This window comes from Phyllostomus discolor, chromosome 12 (assembly GCF_004126475.2).
Source record: "Phyllostomus discolor isolate MPI-MPIP mPhyDis1 chromosome 12, mPhyDis1.pri.v3, whole genome shotgun sequence".
Classification (NCBI taxonomy): domain Eukaryota; kingdom Metazoa; phylum Chordata; class Mammalia; order Chiroptera; family Phyllostomidae; genus Phyllostomus; species Phyllostomus discolor.
The window spans coordinates 3168379-3182499 of NC_040914.2; the positions used below are offsets into that span (position 1 = coordinate 3168379).

At 45.3% G+C, this 14121-nt stretch overlaps 1 protein-coding gene across 3 annotated transcripts in view; it reads right to left on the bottom strand.

Annotated features, from left to right (window-relative positions):
* Window positions 1-3008: 3008 nt before the first annotated feature.
* GARRE1 (granule associated Rac and RHOG effector 1) overlaps window positions 3009-14121 on the bottom strand; it is a 91963-nt gene continuing 80850 nt past the window's right edge. For all 3 annotated transcript variants that reach the window (XM_036012790.1, XM_028530544.1, XM_036012789.1), the window contains exons 10-14: window positions 12818-13851; window positions 9616-9781; window positions 8564-8701; window positions 6106-6184; window positions 3009-5607 (exon numbers count right to left, since the gene is read on the bottom strand). In XM_036012790.1, coding sequence (XP_035868683.1) covers window positions 5299-5607; window positions 6106-6184; window positions 8564-8701; window positions 9616-9781; window positions 12818-13851 — 1726 coding nt within the window. In that variant the 3' untranslated portion in view covers window positions 3009-5298. The remainder of the gene's footprint in view (window positions 5608-6105; window positions 6185-8563; window positions 8702-9615; window positions 9782-12817; window positions 13852-14121) is intronic.

The window sequence follows — 14121 nt, forward strand, 5'->3', positions numbered from 1 at the left end:
AATAAGGGCTTGGTGATGATGAACTCCTTTAACTTGACCTTATCTGAGAAGCACTTTATCTGCCCTTCCATTCTAAATGAGAGCTTTGCTGGATAGAGCAATCTGGGATGTAGGTCCTTGTCTTTCATGACTTGGAATATTTCTTTCCAGCCCCTTCTTGCCTGTAAGGTCTCTTTGGAGAAATCAGCTGACAGTCTGATGGGAACTCCTTTGTAGGTGACTGTCCCCTTACCTCTTGCTGCTTCTAGGATTCTCTCCTTCATTTTTACCTTGGCTAAAGTAATTATGATGTGCCTTGGTGTGTTCCTTCTTGGGTCCAACTTCTTTGGGGCTCTCTGAGCTTCTTGGATTTCTTGGAAGACTGTTCCCTTTGCCAGATTGGGGAAGTTCTCCTTTACTATTTGTTCAAATACGTGCTCAATCTGTTGCTTTTCCCCTTCCGATTCTGGTACCCCTATAATTCGGATATTGGAACGTTTAAAGGTGTCTTGGATGCTCTTAATCTTTTCCTCAATTTTTTGAATTCTTATTTCATCATGCTTTCCTGCTTGGTTGATTCTATCTTCCTTCTGGTCCACTGTAGTGTTTTGAGACTTATATTCCTTCCTTTCACTATTGGCTCTCCTCCGCGTGTCTTCCTGCATCTGTTTTATGGTAATCTGCATTCTTTCATCTAAATTTCGTCCAAAATCCACCAGTTCCGTGAGCTTTCTGATCACCAGTGTTTTGAACTGCGCATCTGATAGATTGGCTAATTCTTGGTCGCTCAAAAGGATGAGTCCTGGGGGACTGATCTGCTCTGTTGAAAACATATTTTTTCCCCCCCGTCTCTCCTGTTTTTTTTCCCGTCTGGTTGCTCTTGTTACGGTGCGGGGCGGAGCCTTAGGTGCTCACCGGGGCTGGGCACCCCGGTCGCTAGATTGTGACGTTATATGTGGGGGTGGGGCGGGAGTGGGAGCGGGGCAGGAGAAAACAATGGCGGTAGTTCCGTTCCCCTGGACTCAGACCCTTGTCTGGGCTTCTGGGCCGCGAGTTCTGCCCTGGTCTACAATCGCTACCCCTCTGGGTCTGCCAGCTGCAGCTTGCGTACTCAGGGATCACAGCTGCCTTCTTGTGTGCCCGATGGCTTTTGCGCCGATTTCGCGCCAAACCTTCCCCCGACCTCTGCGCGCCGCCAGCCCCGCGCCCACCGGCTTGTCTTCTCCTACCAGTCCGGATGAATGCGTCTACTTCAACTTCTTGGCTGCCCGACTTCCATTCAGATAAATCCTCTGCCGGATCTGGGTGTTATTCTGATAGTAAATTATTGGTTTTCTAATCTTGGTTGTACGAGGAGGTACGGTGCGTCCACCTATTCCTCCATCTTGCCGGAAGTCCAGGACTTCTGATTAATTGAATGAGGAGACTAAAGAAAATCAAAACTGTCTTCTAGGATTTCTGCCCAAGAAATTGCGTGGATGGACGTTTGATGGGAAAGATGGGGTTGTCTCCCTTAAAAGACTGAGTTTTAGGGCAGAGACTGCTTGTCCTTTGCAGCCCTGGCTCTTAGGTGACATTAATAAACTTTGAAATAAACATGACACTCCTGAAACAATCCTTCCTCCTCAGCCCATATCTCCAACTCATTTCCAATAAAAGCCACATCTAGTCCCTTCACAGATGCACACAAGCCTGGGCCCAGCCAGTCTACCCTTGTGGAAGCATAAGGCTAGCTATGTGTTACTTCCAGGATCTTGTGTCTGAGTTTCCTTACTCCTAGGCACGAGGTCAGGAGACTGCTAGGAATGCTGTCCACATGCAGGGCTTTTAGGCAGCAAGGGAGCTGGCCATCAGAATAGTGTATTTCCTCATTCTCTCCAGATTAGGAAGCAGATCACCACAGGGGCCACAGTAGAGGGCCATCCCCTCCCAGGGCCATGGTTGACATTTCGCATGTTAGCTACACTTCTACAGCTGGACACTACTCCTTTTAGCTACACTTCTACAGTTGGACACTGCTCCCCGCCGCTTCCCGGGGGTCCATCATCACAGCCTCACAAGGCTCTCACTAGCCCTGTGTCTCCCTCTATTTCTCAGCTGGGCTGAGGTCTCCAAGGTCCCTCTAGGGACTCAGATGTAACATCTATTCTGCTTCCATCCCTACCCCTCCAGCACATGCCAGGGCTACAAGACTCCTATTTCCACCACTGTTGTGACTCGACACTGGGTAGTTGTGTTAAATAGGAATGTGCTTGGATGAATGTTTTTCCAGCTAGCTTTTAATATGAACTTTCCTTAACACATTCATGCAACATGGCTGTTACTAAGCAACCTTGTCCTGAGGTGCAGGTCCACACACTCAGCTTCTGGGAATCTCAGCAGAAAGAAGTGTGAGCAGTACTTAGATTATACATTAATGCTCACATACTGATTTCCTAAGTTCGTGAAAAAAAGTTTAAATCAAGTGCTGTCTTGTTGTAAATGAAAATGGGTTGAAATTCCTCTGTAACCACAACCTCTAGTTGTGGTTCCCAATGTACAGTCTATTCTTCCGGTTAGCAGGATGGTGTCACCCAGTGAGATTGGTGCCCCTTGTCCCTTTGGGGTAGGGTCTTTGCCAGACACGGGGAGTTGGCGGAATGGTGGGAGACCTCACGCCTGAGTCTGTACCTGGAAGGGCTGCCTGGGCAGCTGATAGCACACGCTTGGTGGAGTGTCAATGTTGACAGACCACAACCCATGGAGAGAGCCCGCATCCTTCCAGGCGAAGACACTGGCTCTGCCCACACAGGGGCCTCACCATTGGCCTTAGGGAAGCCAGTAGGAGAGGTGTGGTAGGTCTTCTTGCTTCCTGCTCACTCACCCCAGTTCGTCCTATACCCTCAGGGGTCTTTCCCCTTTCAAGGTCTCAGAGTCAAATGACAGGTTGACCTAAAACCAACTCAGGTGCAGCTTTCCAAAGTAATGAGTCAGGAAGGGCTTTTGACATGCTGTCTATTGCAATTCATTTTAAACAGACATACAAAATATATTATTAAATGTATATTTTTAATAAAGCCAATAGTTAATTTACTTATAGGAGCTTTAAAAGTAAGATACAAAATGTAGAGTTCCAGTTTGGAAGCGTTAACTATTACACAACGTCCTGATGATGCCTGAGCAAGGCGCCATGCCCGGCCACGCAAAGGACACACACACACACACACACACACGCTTAGGAGAGACTCCTCTGCCAAACGCAGCACCTGGAATTACCAGTGTTCAGAGCAAGGTGGTGCTGAGAACACAGCACCTACCAGGAAACCACACAAACAGCTTCACACAGTCTCACAGCCCATAGAGATGTAATTACAAATGTCTTAAGAAAAATAGACTAGAATGGGACAATCAGCAATGTTGATGTCAGCTGCACTGGGGCATCAAGGACTGACCTCTGACCAGAGTGAGGCCTTGGGGAGGCACTATTAAAACAAGGGTACTTCAGTATAACAGAACTCGAAATACGGGGTACTGTGGACACATTACCGAAGGAAATAGGAAACTATCTTACAAGTCAAACAGCTACAAACAATTTCAACAGAGATTAGTGCACACACTGTGACAGCTAACACAGACAAGAGCCACGCAGGGTTGGTGCAAAGCACGTGCCTAAAAAAGTCTATGTACAAAATAGTTCTCTGTAAACATGGTGAGGTGAATGTTCAGAACCCATGGTGAAAGGATCGTTAAGTACAGGCAGCAATGGCATCTCCACACAGCACAAGACAACACCCGAGGCCTGGAAAGAGCCTGGCAACACAGTACTAGAAAGTCAGATGACTGGGCTCACACACCCTAAGGGCCCTCTATACTTAGTGTGTATACATACATATATATATATATTTTTTCTTTTTTGGTATTTTTAAATATAAATTTACTTATATCTGTAGAAAAATGAGAACATAAATGTGTTATTACAATCTTTGCTGGAAAAGGTTATATGGAGTTAGAAAGAATAAACCATTTATTAGTAGTTAACATATATTAAAATGGTTTAATGATTTAAGAAAATATAAAAAAAATATTAATACTGTCAAACTTTCATACCAGAAAATATTATGGATTTTTCTCAATTAGACTTTTTCAAAGATGAAATATGAAAAATTTAAATAAGTTTTATATAAAGAACTTCTGTAACCTCAATTAATATACAGTGGGGTATCTATTCTATATAGATATATTTATTATTATTTCTCAATTTAAGCACCATTCAATTCTTCTGGATCCATTCTGGCTGGGAAATATCCCTAAATCCACAGGATGCTATCTATATGATGGCACATGTTAACTGAAAATGAGGTGGGTTTTTCTTTTTTTAAGAAAATACTTTAAATTAATTCCTAGCTACATCTTAATTGGTTTGTCTTGAGCCAGCTCACAAAAGTTACTGCAATTTCACGTGCGGTGTCTCTGTGCAGCCCCCTGCCCACACCCCACATGTGAAGTGGTGCTGAAGCCTCTGGCCGTCAGTGTCTGTGGCGGGACCTGAGGGTGACAGGTGCACCTCTATCCTGCACAGACAGCAGCCAGCAGAGAACTCCTCTCTGAGCACCGGCAGGAAGGCGCCTCCAACAGTTTTACCATGTTGCTTTTGTAAATCTGACAAAGGCTGCAGCCCCTGGGGCTGCTGGGGTGGTGAAGGACTGCCCATGGGCACAGAAAACCCAGGTGACTGCTTCTGATCGCAAATCTTCTGTATGTTGCCCATTTTGTATAAGCTTAAATAAAAATAGTGTTGAACAAACCTCCAGCCATTATATTTGTTATTTTAAAAACTTCAATGCATTTTAGGGAGGAGATGTTTTAACTAAAAACCTATATGAAAAGTAGCTATAAAATACAGTGACTAGTGTGGTCATCACTCAGTACGTTAGGATGGGGAAGGTTTCAGAAGAATGGTCAGTTCTGCAGTTGGTCGTCAGGCCTGATGCCTTTGTGGCAAACAAAGTGGGACTACAAACGTGACAGCTGTGTCCTCAGAGTGTGGCCTATGGCCCAACTGTATCACAATCACCCGAAGTGCTTATTAAGCTCAAAGATCCCAGCATTTCCCTGAGGAGGGTCAGAGACCTGTCTTCAGCTGGCCCTCCAGGGGTCTGATGCTTCCAAAGTTTGAGAAGCAAGGCCTTAAAGACTTGGAGCTGCCAACCGCCCCCGTCCCCGAGGGTCCCTGCCTAAGACAGGGGTGCACTGGTCTTCTAGGGGATGGTGCCAGCTGGTCAGCCCTGGGATGTGGACACTGGCCCCAACAGCTCTGGGCAGGCGGGCAGGCTGGCCTGGTCAGTACTGGGGCAAGTAGGCTGGCCTGCGCTCAGCCTTCCCAGGGAAGGCTTTGAAGCCCTTGGGTGCTGCCTTGTGTGCTGGTGGGGGTGGGGGCTGCGGTGGGGTCTGCACGTAGGTGAAGGAGGCGGTGCTGCAATCGCTGGTCGCGGCCCACACCGGGGACTGCAGCATCTGCATGGTGTCGTTCCACTGGCTGCCAGGGCTGGCGACTGCATAGAGCGGTGCACTTGGGCTAGGCAGTGTGCTGGGCAGTGCAGAAGGGTGCTGCCAGGGTGCTTTGGGTGGCCACGTTTTGGTTTTGTTATCCTGAGAGACAGAAGAAGGTTCTTAGTGGCATTCTGGCAATTTATCATCCTTCCCACCTCCCCAGTCTCTGGTCTGACTCTCACCTAGGAGATAGGGTGAGAGCCTCTCCCTCTCCCACAGCCCCGGAACAGCACTGTCCCATAGAACTTGCAGTGACAGAAATGTTCTGTCCACAATGTTCAGTACAGTAGCCACTCCCCAGTTATGCTAGTGCAGTTGAGGAACTCAATTTTTATATTTCATTTCATTTCGAACAGCTGCATGTGGCTAGTGGCTATCCTGTTGGACAGCATAGTCCCAGAACTTCCTCTACATGTAGCTCTGAGTCAGCTGAGCTGGCTAATCATTGAGACAGAATCATGGGGAAAAAAGCTGTTCACCACAAGCAACAATCCATCATTTCTTTGAGGTCCTCTTGAAACTTCAGCTTTGGAATCCTTCTCATGGTTTCTATCCCACAGAGCCAGCCCTCTGTGGCCAAAGCACTGCCCACAATACCTGATTCACGTCCTCCACTGTGGTAAGAAGAGGTGGTGAGGACAGCGTGCTGGTCTCCTGCTCTCCACTGCTGTGTTTCCTGAAAGAACCAAGAGCTCAGGGCAGCGGTTGCTTGGCTTCCTGCCCCACTTACCTCCAGGGGGCACCCTATCCACTTGGTTCTGGCATCTGGGGCACTGGTTCTAGATGAGGGGTGGGGGCTTGGGTACACAGTGTGCAGGGGCATAAGGTGAGTCACCACCAAGTGCTGCACTCCTGCAAGCCATCACATAGCTGGGGTGGGCGAGGGTAGGGGTGCCAGGCATGAGAGCAGGCACTGGCTGTTTTAGCTGCCTGGAGTCCACCAGCTCTGGCCTTTTGTTAATTTATTCAACAGATACTGATTATTTACCATGCAGTGTGGTTATGTGACTAAAAACTAAAAGCTGTTAAGTTTCACAGATGACATGAAAACATGTGTTATAATGTTGAATGAAAAGGGCAGGATGTGGTAGGCTTAGAGCCAGGTCAATCTGTCTGTCAGCATTCCTGCATGCAGACAGCAGTCTCTGTAGAGGTGGTGCTGCAGGTGATTTCTTCAATATCTGACCGGCCTTTACAAGTTCCCGCGTCTCAAACAGAAGTCTTAAACTCCACCCCTGGCTCCACCCTGCTTCAACTGTGTCCTCCCAGTCTTGGTTCATGGAGCCCTCTTTCACACAGATAGATGCGTGGGCCAAAAACTTGCCTATCATCCTTGATTCTTCTCTCTTCCAATATCTCATCAGTTGCTCCCTCATGGTGTTCAGCTTTCTGCTCATTAGAGGCCTCCCTGACTCATTCTGAACAGAAAATGTACCTATCCCTTGCAATCTCTACCCTCACACCCTGCTTTATTTTCCTTCACAGCATCTGATCAATTTGACCTTTTTTTTTTTTTTAGATCTGCCTTCCTGCAATAGAATATAAATTCCACAAGAAAGAGCACTTTGTTTTGTTTGCTGCTACATCACCACTGTCTCCCTGGTATAGGACAGCTGCCAATGAATGAATGAATGAATGGATGAACAAATTATTTTAACTGAGCCTCAGTTTCTTCACCTGTTAATTGGGAGTAAAACAATATTTATACAATAAAGTGGCTGCTATGGGCTGAATTTGTCACCCCCTCCCCAATTCATATGTTGAATTCCTAACTCCCAGTGAGTACCTCATACTGTGGGCGTATTCTGAGATAAGGCGTTAAAACAAGTTAAAGTGAGTCATCAGGGTGGGTTCCAATCCAATTTGACTGGTGTCCTTAGGAAAAAAGACACTAGGACACACATACACAGAGGGCCGACAATGTGAGGGCACCGGGAGAATACGGCCATCTGCAAACCACGCAGAGAGACCTTGAAGGAAACCAACCCTGCTGACATGCTGATCTTAGATTTCCAGCCTCCAGAATTGTGAGAAAATAAATTTTTGTTGTTTAAATACAAAAATTTAGTACTAGTCTATGGTACCTTGTTATGGTAGTCCTAGCATATAAATATAAATGTGAATATAAATATAAATGTAAATGTAAATATATAGTGAGTGTGAGAACTGAGTGAGAAAATGTACATAAATGCTTACCCAGGGCCCAGCACACAGAAAGCGCTCTGGCTTGATTAGTAATCGCTGCTGTCACAACTGTTACTACTCCGTGCATCCTGACTCAGGTGCCCTTCCCTTTCCATCTCCCCACTACTTATCCATCAGAGCCTGACCCAGTCTCACAAAGGCCATGTAACCTGGCTTCCCTTTCCCCTCCACAGCATGACTTGATGCCCAGGCAGCCCTGCACGCTACTTCCTGCCCACATCCTTTAGACTGCCACCTCTGGTCCTTAGCTTCCTCACACCCACAAAGTCTCTCTACTTCTTTATAACCAAATTCTCCTCTTATTTCAGGGCCCATTTTAATTTGTGACTACTTCTGAAAACTTCTTAGATCTGAATAAACTATATTACTATTTTATTCAACTTTGAAATACCATTCAAAGACCATTTTATCCAGATCCACTTTGACAAAGAAACTGAGGGTCAGTCTGGGCCAAGTCTTTGTTTGGGGCTGCAAAGCCTGTTAGTTAGTCCTGATTAGAACTGGGTTGTCCTGGTCCTGCTCCCCCACACAAAGAGCTGCCAAGGCACAGACCAATATCAGCAGACCCTGTCTCAGAACCCTCCCTTGTCTGACACACTGGCATTTTTTGGCTACCACTAGCATGAAACTGTTCCGCTAGCAAAAGAACAACCTAATGTTAAGTCACCTGAACTATAAGCCTGTGTGGTGTCCCCAAAGAGGCCTCAGCAAGACACTGCCAGAAAAAGCCCTCTGCCTTTCCCACACAAGGCTACCTGGGGACAATGGGGCTCCTGAGCTTCCCAGAGGAATAAACTGTGGATCACATTCATGTGCCCCTCTGTCCTGTGATTTAGGAATCTCTTCATACCTTCTCTGCTTGACAGCAGCAACAAGGTCAGGTCCTGAAAACATGGAGAACAAGCTGTCTCCATTGGCGGAAGACGTCTCATCGCTCGAGCTGGCTGAGTCTCCCTGAGTACCCGACCAGCCACTGTGCAGACCATCCCTGAAAGCCAAAGAGAGAAGCTGGTCCCAGGCCTCCCCTAGCCAGCCTGGACACTGGCTGGACTGCCTGAGGCCATCCCCCAGCCCCCACCCAAGCTCTAAAAGAACAGTCTTTACCCTGTACTCAGCTCACAACCAAATAGTGGTTTCCTGTCTCTTATACACAGGTCTGTGTGTAAGTGGACCTGCACAGTTCAAACCTGTCTTGTTTAAGGCCAACTGTATTTTCAATCCATGCTTAGGAATCCATACATACAGAGAGCCAACTTAAGTTATACACAGATTTTCAAATGCACGGGGGGTTGATGTTTCTAACCCCTGTGTTGTTCAAGGGTCAACTGTAACACATCTGTGTCACTGTCCTTTATTCCTCTCAGAAGACTGTGATTTACATATGAAATTCATTTCAGAGCAAACAAAGTTGAGGTAGTCTTTAGCTGACCAGGTTTATTAACCAGGTAGCAATAAGAGATGTGTAAAATCAATCCCCAATTGTCTTAAATGATGGAAATCCACAATTCTCCCCATATATTGGAATCTGAACCATTGACCGTTGCCTTTTGTAGGCTATAAGGGTCACATTTCACAAATCCCACAGGATTCACAGCCATGCTTATTTCAGCATAAAGACTATGTTAAATGTGCAACTACTTTACAAATACTACCAAGTAAGATCCTTGTCTAGGGCAGAAGAGTCTGTCTTGAAAATCAATTTTACACCAGTGGCGTGTTTACAGAGGCACATAATGCCACCTGGCATCCCACTGCTAATCACAAAACTGGACCCTGAAGATCTGACCATGTGTCACTCTCACATGCAGGCTTAGAATTCAATTGCTTGATAAGGGTGCACAAAGCCCACCCGGGGAACACCCGGATCCCAAACTCAGCTTTACTGCCACACCCAGGACTCACCCGTCTGTGAAGAACTCTGGGAAAGGCCAGGTTCGATGGGCATCATCCATGGGTGGCCAGTGTCCCCGGGGGTTGCCTGGACGGCGACCATGTTGGACCTGCCGCTTCTGCTGCATTGCCTGGCTCACTCCAGCCACATAGCGTGCAAACTCAGGGTCTGAACCCACTGTGTTAAGACAAAAGATTAACAGGGTTTGGAGCCAAATTTGCCTTTTTTCCTTTACTACCTTCTGAGGATGTGCTGGCCACATACACAGTGAAAAATGGTGAGGAGCTGCCAGGCCTGTGGCCCAGAGTTGGCTGCAGGATCTGCCTAGCAGTCTGCAGTGGTGAGACGGGCCCTTCGGCACACAAATCTGAAGGTCACATATGATGTACACGTAGGGACTGTCAGGAAGACTTATGCCCAGGACAGAGGCAGGTTCAACGTGAACAGAAGACAGAAAAACACAACACAAAAGCTGTGTTTTATCCATGACTAAACATTAAAGACAAATACTTCAAAAATTTCTAAGGTTTAATGCTATGTACGTAACAACTTGGAAAATCAGATGATGACTTCGGCCAACTGAGCCTGGAAATTATCAAAGCATCAGGATCAGTCAGATAGAGAACATATGCCATTCCCACTCGGCCCAACTCTGATCCAGTATTTTCCTGGATAATGGGTGGAAAACCTCCTCATTAGTCTGAAGATAGTAAGAGTGGTAAAGAATAACATGAGATTTCAGAAAGTATTAAGAGATGGCTGGAAACATACTGGACAGAGCTGAGTAAGGATGTACAGGGAAGTACAAGTGGGAGAAAAAAACAGCACAGAAGGTATTTAGAGAGAGAGACTCAAATAAAAAGCTACGGCAGAGAAATATCTACGGGTTACAAACTGAGAATGATTCAACAGTGTGTACATTTTAGCTTCAGGTTGGGGAAGACAGTAAAGCACAATCCCACTGTTAGCATGTTCTCAGGGCACTACCATGGGAGCACTGCGTGAAATGGGCCATCCTGCAAGACTGGAGAGTAGGGGCTGAAATCAAGGTCATCCCAGGAATCAAGTCAGGCCTCCAGGTGCTGTGTGTATGCCTGCCTATCCAGAGGGTGCCTTCTGTGAGTCACCTGTCCAGTGGAGTGCCCTTAGGGCAGGGTCTGCAGAAAGCTCCATTAAAGACTTAAAGGTCAGAAAGGAACACCCAGAAGGAAAAGCTGGTAGGATTCACAGGCTATGGACATAAAGCCTGTCTGGGCCTCAACAGGTATCAACAGTGATATAATTCTGCCAAATATCATCTGTACTCTGGTTTAATTACATGACCATGGAAACATGTACAGGCTGTTTATGGCAATCAAGAAAATTTGCCATGCCTGGTCCAGCAAGTGCCAAGGTGGGCTTGCTCCTCCACAGCAGGCGGAACTGTCTGCTGTTCCTGTGCCCTAGGCTACAGGGTTCTCACATCCACCCACCCAAGGAAAGCAAGAACAAGAAAGTATGAGCAGCAGCTTGAAATTTTTAGAAGACATAAAACATTTCTGCCCTTTAACAGTTAGTTAATGCTGGGTTGTTTTATTAGGGAATCTCCTCTCCTGGTGGTTATGTAAATATTCACTATACTTATTTACAGTATTTCACAGTACTCTCCTTGTGAATGAAATATATTTTCCACTTCTGTATACCCTCTGCTAAATTAGAGGAAAAAGCAATTAATTTCTATATATTATCTTGCATCTACCCACTTCACCAGATTTGCTTATTCATTCTAGGTTTTTTTTGCCAATTCTATTCCCAGCAAAGACATGTGCTTTATAATCTATCCTTTTATAAAGCTTACACCTTGTTTCCCTTGTTTTTTGTCTTGCTGTATTTGCTAGAAAGTTCAAGACAAAGTTACATGCTGTTGGTAGTGACACTGCCACCCCATCTGATTTTAACTGGAATTCTGTTTTACTGTATAAAGTGCTACTTGCTACTGGCTTTTGGTAGTCTTTTTTTACATTCAAGGAATTTCCTTTTGTTCATGTTTTACTTTGAGGGATTTATTTTTTAAGCATTGCTGCTATCTTTTATTAAATGTCTTCACAGCATCTATCCTTATGTGAGTTTTTCTCGTAACTGGTTGATCTAATGGACTCCTGGACAGTAGTAGCAAGTTTCCTTATAGACTGAGCTGCCCTGCACCCCTGAAGTAAACCAGGTTTAATAACATATTACTCTTTTATGAGCTGCTGAATTTTCTCACATCCATCCATACTCATTAAGATACACTATAATTTGCTTTTTGTAAGTTCCTCATAAAGTGTTTATGATAAAAATCATGTTGGCTTCATAATTACCTTCCCAATCTCTTCTACTGAAATACAACCAGGCAGGTTTTCTACTTATTGGTACAATTTTGCTAATGTGTATTTTACTAGGGAAAAATCCATTTTCCATTCAGTTTTTAAATGTGTTATCAAGTCATATGTAGTAATATCAGAAAGTTCTTTTAATCTCTCCTATACCTATAGTAGGTCTCCTTCCTCTTTCCTAATCTTGTTTCTTTGCTCTCTCTTACCCAGGTTTATAATAAATTGATTTATCTATTTTATTGGTCCTCCAAAGACCCTTCTTTTAGATTTATTTACAATTTTTACTACGTTTTTCTTTTAAATTTAATTCATTGTGGTTCTTACCCTTAATTAATGCCTCCTCCTAATTTATTTTTGTTTTGTTTCTAAGTTCTTTTTCTAATTTCCTAAGATAACTCAGGTGGTATTTTCACACTGTCTAGGCCAGGAGAAGCCGTATTTTATGAAGGTAAGAAAGGTACCCTTACTACCTTTCATAGGTCCTAAAGTTTAGGCAAAGAAGAATCACAGAACAGGAAAAAGTAGCCCACCAAGGGCCAGCTGTCTTGGCGTCCATGAATGGGAGGGCCCAGATGGGGGCCCACTTGTACTGTGGGACTTTGAGCCACTCAAGTAACTTTTCTTATGCCTCAATCCTGACCTCTGTAACATTGAGAAAAAGAGCTCTACTTACCTTCTCAGCCTCATTCTCACTGCTTCCTTCCTTGCTGGATCTGCCCTATATTTGCCATCAAACAGTGAGAAAGGGTCTTTAAAGTCACTTTCCCTTACAAGTAAGGCTGTGGCAGTATAGCCCTATGAAGTCCTCAATGATTACACTTATGTTAAAACCCTGAGGTGGGAAGTGGGGCTCACATACCTGCAGGATCAAAAGGCAGAATCTCTCCCAACATTCCAAAGACTCCTTCACTTTGGTCACGGTTTGGCCAGGTATTATTTCTAGGTCCCTGTGGCTTCTGTCCTAAAACCTCTGACATCACATTATCCATATAGCTGCTCACCAGACCCAAGCTGTACAAGTCAGAACTGAGATCAGATATGCCAGGCCACTGGCCAAGAGGAGACAGACCCACTCCAACAGGCTGTGCTGGCTGCTGGGATGAGCCATGCACCCATTTTCCAGGGGCCCGAGGCTGGGATGGGGGCTGCTGTGGTCCAATGGGTTGGAGCAGGTGTTGGTAGTATTGGACCTGGGGTTGTTGTTGCTTTGGGGACTGCTGCTGAGGTGCCAGGCCTGGCTGGGGTGTCAGAGGTGTGTGTGCCCCAGTCTGGGGTGGCCGAGGTGGAGGGGGCACCGGCAGTGGTGGCTGTTGTGGCTGCATGGTTCCTGCCTTCTGTTCAGTCACCATGGCTGTAGCAGTAGAATTACGCCTTGTCACTAATGGGGAGCCCTGATGTGACTGGCCCATATTAAAGCCCGAGAGAAAATCTATAACCTCCTGCATTTCCTGATCGGTTGGTAAGTTCATACCCTTCTCGTCCTTGCCGTCATCCCCTTGCAGAAAGTTGTCACGTCGCTCCATGAGAAAACCATTGGCCATTTGATTATTGGAATTCTGAGCTGATTGTGAAGAGTCCATAGTTCTAGGGAAACTGCCAATGTTCAAAATGCTTTGTAACCTTGAATCAAGATTACTGGACATCTTGGCTTTCTCTTCAGAACACCCAGCTATGAAGATGTTTTTGGAAGGTGTATTTAGGATGGAATAATTTGTGCTGCTGCTAGAGCTGGTACATGAAGCTTTCTTGGTGAACCGGGATGTCAGTTTGGAGAACGTCTTCTGCAGACCGCCTGAAGGTTTGTTTCCATTTCCAGAAGGCAGGTCGGCCTGGTTCCCAAAATCACAGATCTCCCTTTGGAGCTGGATCTGAATGCAGGGTAAAGCTTGTTCCCTATTTAAACAAAAATGTATTAAAAAAAGAGAGGCAAATTTACAAACTGGACAATGAAATGGATCTCTTAGAAAGACTTTACGAGGGGGACTGGATTGGGAGTAAAAAGGAGAAAACTGTATTTGAACAATGATTAAAAAAATAATAATTATTATTAAAAAAAAAGAAAGACTTTACGAACAAAAAAGACCTCACTGGGTGGTATTAGGTTCACTTATTTTATAGAAAAATAAATGAACACCTGAGAGCTTTACATGAACACAATTTAAG